The sequence below is a fragment of the Gallinula chloropus genome (genome assembly GCF_964237585.1).
Source record: "Gallinula chloropus genome assembly, chromosome: 27".
Lineage (NCBI taxonomy): Eukaryota > Metazoa > Chordata > Aves > Gruiformes > Rallidae > Gallinula > Gallinula chloropus.
Genome location: NC_140112.1, coordinates 6,373,207 through 6,389,390, shown reverse-complemented (window position 1 = coordinate 6,389,390; position 16,184 = coordinate 6,373,207). Strand labels below are relative to the sequence as shown.

The following is a 16,184-nucleotide window of genomic DNA, read 5'->3' as shown; positions in this document are numbered from 1 at the left end:
AACAACCTCACAAATTCCAGAAAAGGGAAAACATTGGGTCTCTCTTTTTTTTTTTTTTTTTTTTTGCCAAGATAAAGGAAAAACCCCAAAACTTGCCAAAGTCCCCTCACCTCTTCCCTGCGCTTCATCCCCCCTGCTCAGCTGTTCCTCTTCCTCCGTGGGGAGGCATGCATCGTCACGGTGGTCGGTGCTTTAGTTTTATTGATTCTTTATATTGTTATTATCTTTTTTGCTGCTGTTGATCACCATCTTCCCCAGGAGCTCTGCCCAGCGGCCCCACAAAGAGCGTGTCCCCCCTCAGCTGCCAACTCCCCGTCCCACCCAGCTCCCCCTGCAGCGATGAGCGATGCGGCTCAGCTCCCTCCTGCGTCGTGGCATCCTCAGCCTCTCTCTGTGGTGGGCAGGTGCAGTCACTGGAGCTAAATCGCGTGGTTGCTATAGCTGACGTAGGTCTGTTTGGTAGCCAGTGCTGGAAAGAGAGACAAAGCTCACAGGTATCAGTAATGAAGGCCACCATCCCTTCCTGGCTCCTGGCCCACCCCCGTGACCTGGCTGACGTGGCAGGAGATGCTGGTGGGGATGTGACATGGGGTTTGCTCATGGATCTGGCCAGTGCCAGCACTCAGGGTCATTCCTGAGCTGTGGCAGAGCAGCTGAGCCCCACAGCAGCCCTTGGGCACTGAGTTCATCCCAAAGAGAGACCCCAAGATGCGTCAGGAGTCATGAGGGATGCACTCTCAGGCTCCTGTTCATTTCCCTCAGCAGCTTCGTGCAGACAAACCTGCAGGTGCTCCACGTTCCCAAAAGCTCAGCTTGCCCCAGCCCTGCAAGAGCACAGTTTGGGGGTCCAAGCTGGCCACCCCACGCCCCTGCACACTGCTCCGTGGGAGCTGGACGCAGAGAGGCAGGGCACTGCCAGCGCTGGCAGTGGGTGGCACAAAGCCAGCCAGCCCGGCTGCGTCCCTCACCAAGGACCCCTGTGCCCATGCTTGGGTGCTGGAGGAGCAGAGGACGTAGTCTGCTGCCACCTCCCAGCTTCCCCAGACGCGCCAGCTCTGGGGACAGAGATGAGCACATGAGGGGATGAGGCTGCAACGGCTACAAAGCCACCACACGTCCCAGACTGGCACCAGGCGAGCCGCAGCAAGGCTGGGAGCCAGGAGAATGCCAGATAGCAATAAATCCTCCTGCTCCCCACAGGGCTGCACCGCTGCCTTTGGTCTGGGAGGCTGCAGCACATCACTTGCTTTTAGCAACAGCCCCAGCTCAGGGAGAGGTGGAAGCAGCAGCTCGCAACACCTTGGCTTGCCTCAGCACTTTGGCTGGGCACGATGCTCTGTGGAGATCCCACCACGAGGTCCCCAGGTACCACGGGGCTCAGCAGGCACACAGACACCCTCCAGCCAAGGACACAGATAAGCACAGGGACAAGACAGCAAAGCCCCAGACACCACGAGCAGTACAAATGTGTCCTCTGGAAACCATCCCTACAGCAGTGCGCAGAGGGGACGCCCGGCAGCTCTCCCTCCGTCTCGGTGCCTCGCTGACAAATGAACCTTGCTGCAGATCTCAGACTGGTATTCCCAGATAACAATTAGATAGGCCATAAGAAATTAGAGCTGACAGAGCTATTTGTTAGCCGCAATGTTTTCATAGCCAATCTGCCCATATCGGAGCCCCGTGAATTATTTATTCTGTTGTTTATTTAAGGCTACGTGACCCACCAGTGACAGAGTGAAAAACAGCCCCTCAGTCCTGTGCTGACAACCCCCCCATGCCTGCAGCGCTGAGGCTGCGCCCAGCTCCTGGCCTTGGCACACCTCAGGAGAGCACCCAGCCCTGTTCACACTGAGCTCCCACATTCCCCATGCGAGACACATCGGAGCGGAGATGCGGCAGATGGGAGGCTCAGCTCTCCTGCTCGCGGCACGTACCATCCTCAGAGGCTCCTGCTGTGAGTCCCACGGGGGGAGAAGGATGCTCAACGCAGCAGAGAGCATATGGGAATGTTTGGGTTCAGATCCCGGACAAGGTTCTTGATGCATCCAGGTCTCCAAGCCTTGCTGCAAAGGGACTATCAGCCCTTTGTGCTGGCAGAGCCCTGGCCAGGAGCTGTGTGTGGCTGGAAGGAGACAAGGTCACACACACCAATGCTCCTGCAGCATCACAACCTGTGACACCGATGCCATGGGGAGTCCAGAACCAGGTGACTCCCCAGGACAGGGCTGGCATGCTCCCACAAGCCCTTACCATGGGGAGCCAGCCCCCAGCTACCCCCAGCCTTGCATGGAACATCTCTTGCACAGGCAAAATGGGGGTGACAGAGGGACCCCTACCGACTGCCACATTGGGGTAGGACAACAGACCACACAAGTCTTCAACAGCTGTCAGAAACCTGCAGCACAGGCAGCGAGGGGGTCTGACTCTGCTGCTGCCCTTCACAGTGTAGATGGAAGGGTCAGTTATGCAGAGTCTGCCTATGGAGAGACATCGGGCACAGAGCTACCGCCAGCCAGAGCCGTTAGAGCGATGTGGGTATGGGGGTTATAGAGAGGTGCCAAGGGATATTTAATAGCTCAGCCTGGAAAGAGAGCGAGCGTGGGATTACAGTCATGGCTCTCCATGGAAATACTGTTTGGTCTCCATCCCACTGATTCTGGAACCCAGGAAACTATGCTGGTATGTGAGGAACATTTGTATTTCCGCAGGGTTTTCTTCACACTCAGCCCAGATGGGATTTCCTTTCTCAAAGGACCCCAGCAGCATTGGCTCCAACCCTTCCTCCCTCCTGCAAGGCTCTGTTTTGGGAAACACAAACAGAGAACACGCACACACCCGCTTTCCCTGGGTTTCCCTGAGTCCCCAGCCTCTCTTTCCAGGGGAGAGTGGTGGCTCTGTCCCTGTGTCAGCCTGAGCTCCAGTCTGGCCCCCAGGACCAGCTGGCAGGCAGACACCAAACACCTTTTCCCATCCACCATGCAAGAGTCTTCCCTGGAGCAGCTCCAGGCACCCAAGGTGGGCTGACACAGGGATCCTTCTTTGGGTGTTTGAACAGGTTTCCACGTGCCCCAGCCAGCATCTTGCCCAGGAGCAGCACGGGCTCTCCAGGAGCGATCCCGGTCCGAGGGAGGCAGGACACGTCCTGTCTCAGTGATGTGACTTTAGTGATGGAAAACGGCATTTCTTGGGTGGGAACGGCCCCTGCCTGCAGACAGGAGACGATGCTGTCCCCCAGCCAAGAGCCAGGAATCCCTCCTCCCTCCTCAGGGGTGCTTTGGGTATGGTGGGGAGCAGAGCGGCCCCCAGAGAGTGGGATGCATCCCTTCCCATGCTGCCCTCACTCCTGGGGGATGGAGAGCCAAGCCATGGGACAGGAGGGAGCTGAGAGGTCTCTTTGGGAAGGAGCAGTGCTGCCCACATTGCTTGAGAACACCAGCCAGGGCTTTGGGCTTCCCAGTGCCGTGTCGGACCCCGGCAGGACCAGCTCCCCAACCCCGTGGGAGCCACATTACCTTGTGTTTCCAGATTTTCGCAGAGCTCCGATTTGGCCTCTCCATTGGGGCGGAAACCTCCCTTCTGGGAGAACTTGTTGGACATGGTGGCCGCCGTCACCACAGCCTTGAGGCTCCGCTTGCGCTTGGGGACGTTCTGCTCCGGGTGGAAGAGGATGATGTACACCTTGGGCATGTAGAGCATGCCCAGGGACACCGAGGCACTCAGACTCACCGAGATGGTGAGTGTCGTGGTCTGGATGTACATCTGCAAGACACAAGGTCATGAGCTGAGACCCACCACAGCTCTGTGGGATCCAGAGTGTGCCAGCTGGGAAAAGAGAGGAAACGGGCACATGGAAACGATGTGGTTAAATAAATGAAGGGGTGGGGAGCCAGGGTGGGAACTGCTGGCAGTATCAGACCTCAAATGTCAGGCTCGGCATGTTGCACTGGTCAAGATGCACCCAGAGAGGCCTCCAGCTCACTTTTGTTGCTTCCCCACCTGCAAACACGGGGAGGCTGTGCCGGTGCCCTGACACGTGTTTTGGGACCCTGGCACAGCCCCCTTGCACCAGCCCCTCTCAGCAGCCACGCACGCTCTGGCAGCAACCTGCCAGCACCCCAGCTCAAAACCATCAACAGAGGCAGAGCCCCCACATCCTCTTCACCCTCCCTCTCTCCTTCCCCAGCACCCACAGCACACTCCACCAGCTAAAGGGTATGATCTCTGACACCACAATGATGGGCACATCAAGGACACCAACTCCCAGGGCCCAGCTCAGAGCACCTTCTGCTCCCTGCTCTCCCTGCAACAGGTAATCCCCATTCCCCAGCTGGCTCTGTGGGCCGTTGTCATGTAAGTCACATATTACACACCGATGTTGCCTTTCTGCAGTCAAAACTAATTTCACGCTCACTGTCCAGGACTAACAGTGACAGATGTTTTGCAAAATGAAAGCCCATTAATCTGACTGTAGAATAATCCATTTTTCTGTGGAAAGCGTCTGGCAGGCTCCTCACAAGCTGGGGGCATCTGAAGCAGGCAGCAACAGGAGTCAGAGACCCCCCTCCTTCTGCCCATCCCCATCTCTCACCCCGGAGCAGCACAGGAGGCCAGGCAGGCAAGTCTCTCCATGAGCATCCCTGCTCTGCCAGCATCTGGCACAGGGCTCCAGCCTCTCCAGCATCCTCTCCTCTATCCTGTAGCTCAAGTGCTGGGTCTCTCTGGGCTAAGTAGGGAGAGGGTTCTGGGTCTTTAGGTGCCTTTGCAAGCCCCATTTTTCCTTTTCCAACTGTACTCAGACACTGGGGCTGTTTCACACCACGGTAACGAGGTTTTAGAAGTTTCTGAACTTTATCCCATGGCTCAGTGCCAGTGTGGTGCCTGGGGTGTCTTCTGCAATTGCTTCTGGCTTTGGATTTAGTGCTGTTAACTGGCCAGGAGCCAGGGAAACCCCATGGCCACAGCATCAGCAAGGGCAGCGGGTCCCCCACCTCCCTGGCTGCACACACTTAGCCTGGGGGCTCATTTTCTGGAGGCAATAGAGCAAAAAGGGGATAGAAGACAGAAGCTGAGCACAGCAGCTCGTCGTGGCTCCCTGGGGAGAAGGCGCACGGAGGCAGCTCTATCCTGTGACTGAGAGCTGGTGGGGCACAGAGCTCCCAGCCAGGGCTGTCATCGCACCCCAGGACCTTTCTTTGACCCTTCAAAGAAAGCAAACACACAGGCCCAAAGCCTTCCAACTCAACCCCCCCCCAAAAACCCCAGCAAAGCTTGTTCTGAGTCAGCTGTAAAGTTCTGTTTGTCCCCAGAATGAAGCCTCTCGCCGTCACATGCTCTGGTTTGTTTGTTCCACCTTCTCTCTGCACGCAGAGCTGATAGAGGCAGCTTTTGGAAATAAAAATGTCATTTCATCAAGAAAAGTCAAAACAGAGCTCTGTGCCAGATTATCAGCTCTGCTTTTTTTCCTCCCTTCTTTTTCCCCCTGCTGAAACTCCCCAGGCTTTGCTGCAGGTGCCCTGGACGTGCTGGGGCTGAGAGCAGCGCTGGGACGGCACCTCCAGGCACCCCAAGCCCTGTCCTGGTGGTCAGCACAGGTCACAGCGCTGGTGTGACATCCCTCGGGACACCGCTGAGGCTCTGCAGCCCTGCACCCCCCAGGCCCCAGCAGGTGCCTTTTGGAGGAGCCTCACTTTTCAACCCAGCAATTTCCATATTTCCTGCCTCTGCAGCGACTCCCACCCGAGCCTCGGGACTCGGGGGCGTTTCAGCGAGGGAGAGCGAGCAGCTGAGCTCCGGCTCAGACAAGACGTCTCCGCCCACAACCCCCCCTACGCGCCTGGGTCGGGGCTGCACCTCCCAGCGCCGCCGGGGACTCCCCTCTGCCAACAGCTCCAGGCACCCCACATTCCCCCCCCCCCCCATCTCCTCAAACCCCTGCAACAATTTGGGGTCTCACAGGGCCACCATGGCTGTCTTCACCCTAATGATGGTTGGCTGGGAGCAGCCCTGTTTTCTGCAGCCCCACGCTGAGCTCAGCCCCTCATCACACCGCAGCAGGTCCCTTTTCAGCTCAGAGAGGAATGTTCATAGCCTGGAGTCCAAACACAGCCATGGAGCACTGCTCAGTCAACCTTTTGCCACATCAAAAAATGACCATTTCTCACGATTTTGGTTCCTACTCTCTTAATTGGTTTCCAACCCAGGACCCTGCTTTGCCTCTCTGTTAACCACACTTGAGCTTCCTCCAGAGCCCTTTGGATGTGCACTGTGGTTATAAAAGAAGTAACGGCTCCTGGTTCGGCTGCATCCGCTGCTTTGTGGATAGGATCAAAGAACACAGCCTGCCTCTGACTCAGGATGATGATGCTGCGTCAGGGAGGACCAGGACAACCCCAAATGACCCAGCACAAGTCCCCAAGCCAGGGACTATGGGCTGGATCCCACCCTGGGGGGTAGTAGATCAGGCTCAAGGTGCAGCCCTGCATGACTTGTGTTTGCCCCAAAGCAAACCTCTGTCATTAATTGGCACACCCTCCCCTCTTAATCCAGGTCTGGCTCAGCTAGGAGAGATTTTGCACTACTGTGGGTGCCAGCGAACAGAAAACCTGCTCAGCTCTCATCCAACACTGTGAAATAAACCACTGGACAATACTTCTCATTCCTTCCCTTCTCCATCTTTCCCTTCGCTGAAAGCAAATGTGATAAACAGAGAATCAGACAATGACACCACTGTTCAGCTGCCGCCTTATCAGCGCAGGAAATTGTCTCTTTCTTTAGATCCTCTGTTATTGCTATTTCTGTAATCCACTGGGATCGGCAGGGATAAGAGGTTCTTTTGAGAAAAGGCTTGGGGGACTTGTTATAATAAGATGCCACCTCCATGCAAAGTTGTAGGCACAAGGTAAAACAAAATAAAATGAAAATGGAGATTTTTATCCAGCTCCTCCAGACCGTGAGGCAGCCTTGGCCACAGGCTCGGATGAGGCTGGGGTGCCAGGCAGTGTTGGGAGGTGTGTGTCTGCCCCTCAGCATCCTCAGGGTTCGAGGGAAACTCCAGCTGTGCTGTATGGGGAGAGAACCATCCCGGCCAGTGCTCCTGGCTTTTCTTCTCCCACGTGTGCTGAGCTTCTGTGGGGCCCAGCAAGGTCTCGGTCCCGGCAGCAACAGGGTGACAGCGAGGGGATCCCTTCCCATGGCAGGCTGAGGATGTCCTGCTGAGCACCCCAGCCAGCACCAGCACCTCAGCAGTGTGACACCAACACCACCAGCCCCAGTGTTCATCCCAAGGACATGCTCCGAGCAGCATCCTCTGTGTGGGCTGCATAACGACACCTTCATGACCTTTCTCTCCTCAGGTCTGCAGACCAGCAGCTAAAGCATCAAGGTGGCACCGAGCACCTGAGTCCTCCTTTGAGTGCATCCATTGCGCTTCAGCCACAGCCTGGAGATGCTGGGAGCTCCCATCCCACAGCAACACAGCCAAGGACCAAGCCAAAACACCCCAAGCCCCTCGTGGGATTGCTCAGCAGCCGCCGAGGCAGCGGCAGGCTTGGAGAAAGAGAGCTGCATCCAAAGGGGAGTTGGGAACATCACTTTTTCCGCCTCTAATCAGCTTGTTAGCAGCCTAATAACAGAGAAGCCCTGCACATTACAAGCCCCCGAAGTGAGGCACAGCCTATTGTCGAACTGCTGCTTGACAGCCAGCGTTCGGCAGCCCTAAATTATCCCATGACAAGCTGCAGTGAAGAGGTGAGCAACCTTGCGCATAATCTACAATCATTATCATTTCCATCTTTATTACCCACAGTATGCCAAGCACATTAAGCAGGCTTTAAGGGAGCTTTTGTTTTGCAATAATTTCTTAAAAAACCTGCTTTCTTGTTAGTATCTCCCCTGCCATCTCATCAAAATGGAAATGCTGCAAAAAAGGCTCCATTTATTTCCTTTAATTCTCCTTCACACTTCTAAGCCAGCACAAGCTGGCTCGGTAGAGAAGTTTTGGTTGAGCCAAGGTTAAAGGTGCCTCTGCAGACCCAGCCTCCCCGAGCTCTGGGGTTTCGTGCTCTGAGCAGAAACTCTGGTGTCCACGGCAAAAGATCTCCTGGTCTTTCCCAGGAAACCACCCCCCAGCCCTTTTGAGGCAGGTATTTCCAAAAAATCCATGTTTTCAGTGGCTCAGCATCACGAGGGACACACTGGGGGAAATTATCCCAGTCACAATGGGTACAGAGAGGGAACCCAGGCGCTGGGTGACCCTGGGGATTGCCAGGGAATAGCAGCACTGAGGTTTATTCGTCACAAGCGGCTCTGGGCTGGCAGGCGTGAGCTGTTGGCATTGAACATGAGCACCATTCTTGTTTTGGCTGGCAGGCAGAGGGGGTTTTGGTCTCATTCATGAGATTTTTCTTCTTTGTTCTCACTCCCTCTCACTTGAGCACAGAGCTTCATCCAGGCTCGCTTTGCTCCACGGGTACCGGCACCACCACGGCCCTCAACACCAAGCCCGGGTGGAGAGCGAGGAGCAGGAGGACAGACAGACAGACAGGTTGGTTTACAGCACAAATCTCCCTCTGGGATTATCTGGCCTGGCCTCACCTACACTGTGCACGGAGTCGCAGGGGGTGCTTGCTCCCCAGACTCCTCAGTGGGATGGATCCTCTCCTCTCCCCTACCCTGCAGCTCTGTGCCGCCCTGCCTGTCCCAGTCCAGCCCAGCAGTTTGTGCCAAACACAAAGGTGTTAATTAAAATCACAGCAAAGCATTAATAGAGTAAGAAGCTGAAAGCTCAAGAAAGAGATGCACCAAGGGGTTCCACTGCTCCCTCTCCTTCACACATCCTCATCACTCTTTCCATCTCCTGGGGATTTTAGAGGGCAGTCTGTCTCTCCAGCCTCCATCACTGACTCAGCACCAGGGAAAGGTGCTAACTGCCCAGCACCTGGTCCCTTCTCCATGCAGAAATGATGCTAATGACACCAGGGACCTGGATCTGCCCTGGACACCTGTCCTCCCCCAGCTCACAGGGCAGCAGAGGGGCCAAGCGGGCACAGAAAACCAGAGGGAGAGGGAGGAAATTAAACAGGAAGGCCAGAGAGGGGGGGGGAAGAGTGAGGAAAACCACAAAAAAATGGGAAAAGGAATATGGGATTGGAGGAAATGGCCTTTGGTTGCAAACAAACCCTTCCCATCACGATTCCCAAGCTGGCAGGACCGCAGAGAAGCGCCCATCCTTGCTTAGGACATGCAGGACCTCTCTCTGCCCCCTTCCTTGCAGCCCACAGGGTCACCAGCCAGACCTCTCCCCTCCTCCCTTACCTTTTCCGCTGACTGCGACGTCCCAAAAAATATAGGGATGAAGGCTAACCACACAATGCAAGTAGTGTACATGGTGAACCCGATGGGTTTGGCTTCGTTAAAGGTCTCCGGGACCCCGCGGGTCTTAATAGCATACACAGTGCAGGTGACCATGAGGAGCATGCTGTACCCGAGCAAACAGATGAGGGACAGGTCCGAAATGTCACATTTGAGGATGCCCCGGGCAAAGTGGGGGTTTGTAGTCCGCTGGTCCTCGTAGTCAATGACAGAGTGGGACGGGTCCACGATGAACCAGATGCAGACGCCCACGAGCTGCAGCGAGATGAGGCTGAAGGTGATGACGAGCTGGGAAGCGGGGCTGATGAACCGGGGGGCACTCACCGACTTCTTGCCCTGCTCGAAGATGCGGTAGATGCGGTTGGTCTTGGTAAGCAGGGCGGCATAGCTGATGCTCATGCCGAGCCCGAGGAAGATGCGCCGCAAGGAGCACGTGCTCAAGTCAGGCTCAGCGATCATGAGGAAGGTGGTGGCGTAGCAGAGGAAGATGCCCGTCAGCAGAACGTAGCTCAGCTCCCGCCCTGAGGCTTTGACGATGGGCGTGTCGTTGTAGCGCACGAAGGTGACGACCACGAAGAGGGTGGCAATGATGCCCACGATGGCGATGAAGACGGGCACCACAGCCCAGGGCGAGCTCCACTCCAGCTTGATGATGGGAATGGGGGTGCAACTGGTGTGGTTCTCGTTGGGCCGCTCGTTGAAGTGGCACCGCTTGCAGTGGAACTCGTCCAGCTGGTACTGGTACCCATCGCAGCGCTCGCAGTGCCAGCAGCAAGGAATCCCCTTCACCAGCTTCTTCCTCTCACCCGGCTTGCAGGGCAGGCTGCAGATGGAGCTGGGGAGCTGGCTCCCGCCCCCTGGCCACAGCATGCTCTCCACCTGCGGAGCAAGACGGCACCAGCCCCACTGATGCTCGAGCTGGGCATCTGCTGAGCATCCTGGGGGCACGAGGCCATGCCTTGCCTCTGCTCAAGGCAGCATCGCCCAGACCTGGCCCTCGCCCCATAAGAATATCCCATGAAGGACCCCAGCCCTACCCAGCATAGGTAGGTGGTGAAGCTCTCCATTGGCCTTTTGGGAAGATTCAACAGCAGACACCAAAAACAAAGTCCCTACTTCCCTGGGAAAACCCCCTCTGCACAGTTCTGGCTTCTCCTTCCTTAGCAGAGCTGCACATTTGGGTGCTCAGAGCCTATGGGATATAGTCAGGTCACACACACCGATGGTGGGTCACCGTGGCTGAACCACAAGTGTGTACTCAGGGGGAAAACCCTTCCCTCTGACACCCCCCAAGTCTGTCTGCCTAACTTTGCACCCATGGGCTCCCTGGCTCCCAGCTGGGTTAGCTACAACCTGCCTCACAGGTGCAGGAGCAATCTGCAGGACCTCCCTCAGCCACGCCACAGGCACCAGCCAGCCCCCAGCCCTACCTTGAGGTGGAGGTGGTCGGTCCATTGCCCGATGACTTTGTACTCAGGAGTGGAGTTCCTGATCTGGTACTGGTAGATGTCGTAACGCCCCGGCGCGTCTCCGTTCTCATTGAACGTCACGGGAGTCCCGGCGATGCCTGAAAGAGAGGGAGGGCTCAGCACCCAGCAGCATGGGCTGCCACAGGTGATGGGTGTAGCAGGGGCTCTGGTTTGGTGCTTCCCCCTTGGCATGGGGTTTCAGCTGCCAGGATGGTGCCGGGGTGGGAACACCAACCCCAAACCCAAGCCGGTGCCAAGACATTATGGTATCGACCCACCAATCACCGCCAGGAGCCAGAGCTCTCTGGGCGATCCCAGGCACCGAGTGCTGTTGCACCAGCCCATTTCCTGCTGCTTTTAGGAAAGAGGGAAAAAGCAGCTTTAAAATTAAATCAAGTGAACTGTGCAGATAAACACTAATGAAAGGAAGGAAGGGGAAAATCAAGCAAGAGGGGAAAATAAATAAAAGAGACACTGGAGAGAAGATCACAGAGTGGAGATAAATAGAAGTAATAAGGAGGACAAGACAGAAAATGTTTATTAAGGAGATAGAGCAGAGGAAAAGATGCATTTCCAGAGATCTGAAAACAGACAAGGACACAGCAGCGTGTCCCCTGCCAGCCGTGATGTGAGGAGGCAGCACGGGGAGCGGGCAGTGGGAACGGATGGGAGCATGGGGCAGGCAGGCTGGCAGGGTGTGGGCAGGACCAAAAGCTCTGAGGAGCTCTGGAAGCTCAGACCTCCTCATCTCTTGATCTGCGTTATCCAACCACCCCGCCTCTGCACCCTGCATGTGCAGTGGAATCGCTCCCTATTTCATCTCCCCCTGCCAAACAGCAACACGAATAAATCATGGGTGCTGCTGCGCGACCCAGAGCAGGGGGCACCCCAGGACACCCAGCCCCCCTCCCCAGCGACAGGCAGACCTGAGAAGTTGACATTGCGGATGTACTTGAGCAGCTCCACGCCATCCACCGGGTCCATCCTGGGGCACAGCCCCACCTTGCCGGGGCAGAGGTTCTTGTGCATGTTGTGCAGAGCGTGGCCCATGGCGTAGACAGCGTCGATGACGAACTGAACCTTGCCCTCCTGCTCGTACGAGGAGTCCTGGCCGATGCGCTCTCGGTCTGTGGGCACACGTGGAGGGGCTGCCATCTCCCTGCCATTCCTGCTGCACCCCACAGGGATGGTTTTGCTGCAGCCGAACCCTGGCAAACTGACTCATCCCCAGGACTGAAGCAGCCATGAACCTCAACCCCATTCCCAAAACTACAAGCCCATCAGCCCCAGGAAGGAGTGGCAGGGCAGAAATGCACCTCCAACAACCCCAAATTCCTCCCAAAACAAAACCCACACTGCAGGTGTATCTGCAGTCCCAGCCCAAGCCATCGGCTGTGCCTGTTGCTGCCAGGGCTCAGGGCTCCAGCCCCTCCAGCAGCTGAAAGTCCTCCCATCACCTGCGTGTCCTGTCCATAGGGACAGACAGGGAGATGCTGTGCCTCCCACCCAGCCGCTCGGAGCAGCACGCTGGGAAGGTTTGGGGTACATGAGCTGGTCTCTGCAGGCAGGAGGAGGCTGATGTGTCGCCACAAAACACATTCGCTGGGATGACAACCCACCTCCCCATAATGTGGGTCTGAAAAGGTGGGCCCTGGCACCCAGACGTGCTTCCAGGATGTCACATCCCAGTGTCATGGGACACCCCTGTGCTCCCAGCCCCAGCAGGACATGGGCTGCGATTGATGTGCCATCCTCACCCCTGCGGGCTGCCCTCCTTCATCCTGCCAGGAGCTCCCACGGGCTCAGTTTCCATCAGCAGCATCAAGGCATTGGCCAGGCAGTATCCTGAGCCAGCTGTGTGCCCTTCATCTCATTCCCAAAGACTCCTGTCACCCTGCTGCCCTCAGCTCCCTTTACCACCCTCCCCCCCTGCTGACCCCACAGCTCTTTGTGGCTGGCAGGATCCTGCGAGGATCTGATACACACCCACAGCAGCTGCCTGCCTCCCCTGTCAAAACCGCCCTTAATGGGACTAGAAACACGTTAATCATTTAGCGAAAGACACCGATTAATGTAGCACGCTGTTAATTACGGCTGAAGAAGCAACTCCCACGGGGCAACACCGTGTCAGGGAGCCGTGGCCTCTGCACCTCCACCACTGCCTCTGCGGCACGGCCGGGCACCCCGCCAGGCCACAGCTCCATGGGCAACAGAGAAGGGGAAGGAGAGTTCTTCAGGGAGCCAAAGGCACAGCCCTCATCCCCTGGAGAGTAGAAGGCATCCCAGAAAGTCATCCAAGGGTGTCCAAAATTAAATCTGGCCTCGCCATTCATGGATGCTCCCTGATGCAAGGCGGGGATTTATGTGCTGCAGGGGACCCGGGCACGGAGCCTGTGCAGCCGGGGACAGCAAAGGCAGCGCTTGCTGATCCCTCCATCCCCACTGTGGGAAGGTGGGATGAAGCCAGCGCTGGATGCAGAGCAAACCTCTGCCAAGCAGGGACATCCCCAGGAGCTACATGGCCAGAGGTCCCTGCACCGGGACGGAGAGCGAAACATGCTCCTGACAGGACACTGAAGCAAATTGATAGCGAACTGACCAACAAGAAAAGATGATATCAAGGAGGGGGATTTATAGCCCATCCTTCAAAGTTATAAAAATGCTTTTGGACTACGTGGGGATTACTCATGCGAAACCCATCAAGTTATCCTTTCTTCCACATTATTGACAAGGGCTATTAATCTTCTCCCTCAACTTCGGGCCTTTCCCTGCATTCATCTCTCAGGGCACAGACAAGCCACTCTATCTTGTCAAGATAATTACCCATTAAAAAAAAAGTGTGATAGACTGTGTGGGGACCTGTGCCCACGGGGATGTCTCAGCTCCCTGCCACCCCCAGCACCGTCCTGCTGAGCCCAGGGGACACATGGGATCCAGGGCTGGTTCCTTCCTGGCTCTTCAGCTTCCCAGCAGGCACCTCAAATCCCACACAGGTCCCAGCAAGTCAAATACAATCAGGTGCAATAACACAGGCTGCAAAAGCTGGATTTGCCTCCCAAACATCCCTCCGGTGAGCAGCATCAGCCCGGCATGGTGGGAGAAGCTGGCTCCAGTGCCAAAGCTGGGCAGATAAGCAGATGTCTCTGGGGCTGTCCCTTGGGCGCCTTGCCCCGGGCTCCAGCTGCTCTTTGCAGATGGGAATTAGGCTGGTGCGCGGAGGGGGCAGCGCAGAGCAGAAAGCCAAGGCTCACAGCAGCATGTTCCCGACACGGAGACAATAAATCTCCGCCAAACTCGCAGCAGATTAGGGCCACAAAAGGGATGTGACCCCGCTGATTATAATAACTGGGTTGTGCATCGTTCTACAGGGCTGATAATTAATTTTCAAGTGCGCGATGAGGCTCTGCGGGCACCCCTCCGAGGACGGCCGCAGCTATCTCCTCAGGCAGAGGATGAGATGGGATTAGCACCAATTCCCAGCACATCCCTGCGCCGGCTTTGGGCAGGAGTTAATCAAACCCGCCCCCAGCGAGCACGCTGGGGGATGGGGTCACCTCCAAACCTCACGGGTGCTGGCAGCAGCACCCAGCACTGCATCTACGGGCTGGGTGAGCCCATCTGGGGAGCAGGGACTTTCCACCCGTGAGGGATGCTCGCTGCAGACATCTCCCTGCAACAAGGGTTTGAGCTGCCCTGGCAGCCAGTGCCTGTTTGGGCAGCCAGTGGGGTCTGAAGCCAAGCAGAGCCAAGGCATTGCTGGGACACCCCTGCCTGCTCAGGCTCGGCCTTGGTCAACAGGAATCTTTTATCATCTTAACTACCAGGCGAGCAGAGCAAATCCTCCCCCATTGTCCTGGCTGGGGCAAACTGTGCTGGAAAACAGCCAGCACCACAAAAAAACCAACCCCATATTAAGAAGAAACCAGAGAGAAGCAAAACAGAAAAGGAAAAGAATATGAGAAATCAAAAATAAAGAAGGAAAAATCAAATAAAAGCTCCTCTCCCCCCTGCCTGTGCTGCTGCTCTGCATCTATCTGCAGCCTGCCCAGGCAGAGGGGTGTGTGGAGACAAATCCTCAGCCCTGCTTCAAAGCAGCCCTGCTAAACAAAGGCCATTAATTAGGTCTCTGGGAAAAAGAGTAGCCTGTAGGGTGTGGGAGCATCCTGTGGTCCTCAGCTCTGAGCTCTGCACCATTTTCCTGCCCTCACCATCCCATCAGCCTGGCAAACCCAGTGCTGCCATCGGCTCCTCCGTCTCCCCTCACAGCACCCAGCACCTCCCCATCTGCATCCACACGTGTGTGAATTACTAACGAAGCAGCAGCTGACAGGATCCTTCCCAGCCTGGGCAGTGGGGTGTGAGCAGGGGCTGGTGCACCCGTGGGATCCTGCCCAAACTGGCTGGGCTGGGGACGCACCCTGTCAGAGGGAGCTCAGAGGTGGAGAAGGATGCTGAGGACATCCTACAGCAAAAGAGGCTGGAAGACAGGTTTGCCTTGATCCTGGTCCCAGCAGGACAGCCTGGAGACAGACCCTGCATGGTGCTGGGGTCTTGGGAGCAACGCTAGCAGCTGCCAGCAGGAATCACCCCAAAACCTGGCACCCAGCCTTCCCCTCTCACCTTCCTCCCTCAATGAGAGCCACGAGCAGTTCTGTTCAGCAGTGGGACCCTTTGGGTTGGCTTTTAGGATGCAAAAGCAAGCAAAAGCCAGCATTTCTCTGTGCATGTTGGGCTCTAACCAGCTTATGGGGACAGTTGGTACAATTCCCTCTAGAAAACAGCCCCGAACGGGACACGTGTGAAACAGGAGCCTGGGGACTGCACGGGCAGGTGATGTGCTCCATCGTGCACATCACACGCTCCTTCCCCTCTCTGTTTATCTGCCAAGTAAATGCTCAGGAGATAATTTATTTACTGACAAATCCAGATAATTTAAAGACAGTTCCTAGGACATTTGCCACGGCGTGGTTTCAGCTGCCTCCACTTAATACCTTGGCCCTGAAATATTGCTTGTTTAAATGCTACATTATGATGAAGATGAAGAGATCAGCGGTTTGCAGGGCCTGCTCGTGCACTGCCTGGTGCCAGGGATTTCTTGATGTAATCGGAAAGATCAGGAGCTCTCAGCTCCCCAAAGCCATGGACAAGTCTTCTTGGATGCCTTTGCTGCTTGCCAAGCTCATGCCTACACATTAGCCACAAGCTGCAGGGCTGGGAAGCTCCTGCAGGACCAGAGAGGTGTCCCCAAATCATCAGGTGTTTGGGGGATGCCTGGAAGGGGGAGGATGTGGAAGCACCATCCCTCTTGTCCTCAGCAGTGGAAAGGAGGAGGGGGTGGGGGAACGA

General features: G+C 56.3%; 1 protein-coding gene across 1 annotated transcript in view; it reads right to left on the bottom strand.

Annotated features, from left to right (window-relative positions):
* Window positions 1-336: 336 nt before the first annotated feature.
* Window positions 337-16,184, bottom strand: part of GRM4 (glutamate metabotropic receptor 4) — a gene marked incomplete at its 5' end in the record, with an annotated part of 40,024 nt that continues 24,176 nt past the window's right edge. Inside the window, 5 exons of the mRNA XM_084275877.1 lie at window positions 337-469; window positions 3,513-3,759; window positions 9,313-10,248; window positions 10,800-10,936; window positions 11,765-11,965. Of these exons, the coding sequence (XP_084132003.1) occupies window positions 420-469; window positions 3,513-3,759; window positions 9,313-10,248; window positions 10,800-10,936; window positions 11,765-11,965 (1,571 nt within the window). The 3' untranslated portion in view covers window positions 337-419. The remainder of the gene's footprint in view (window positions 470-3,512; window positions 3,760-9,312; window positions 10,249-10,799; window positions 10,937-11,764; window positions 11,966-16,184) is intronic.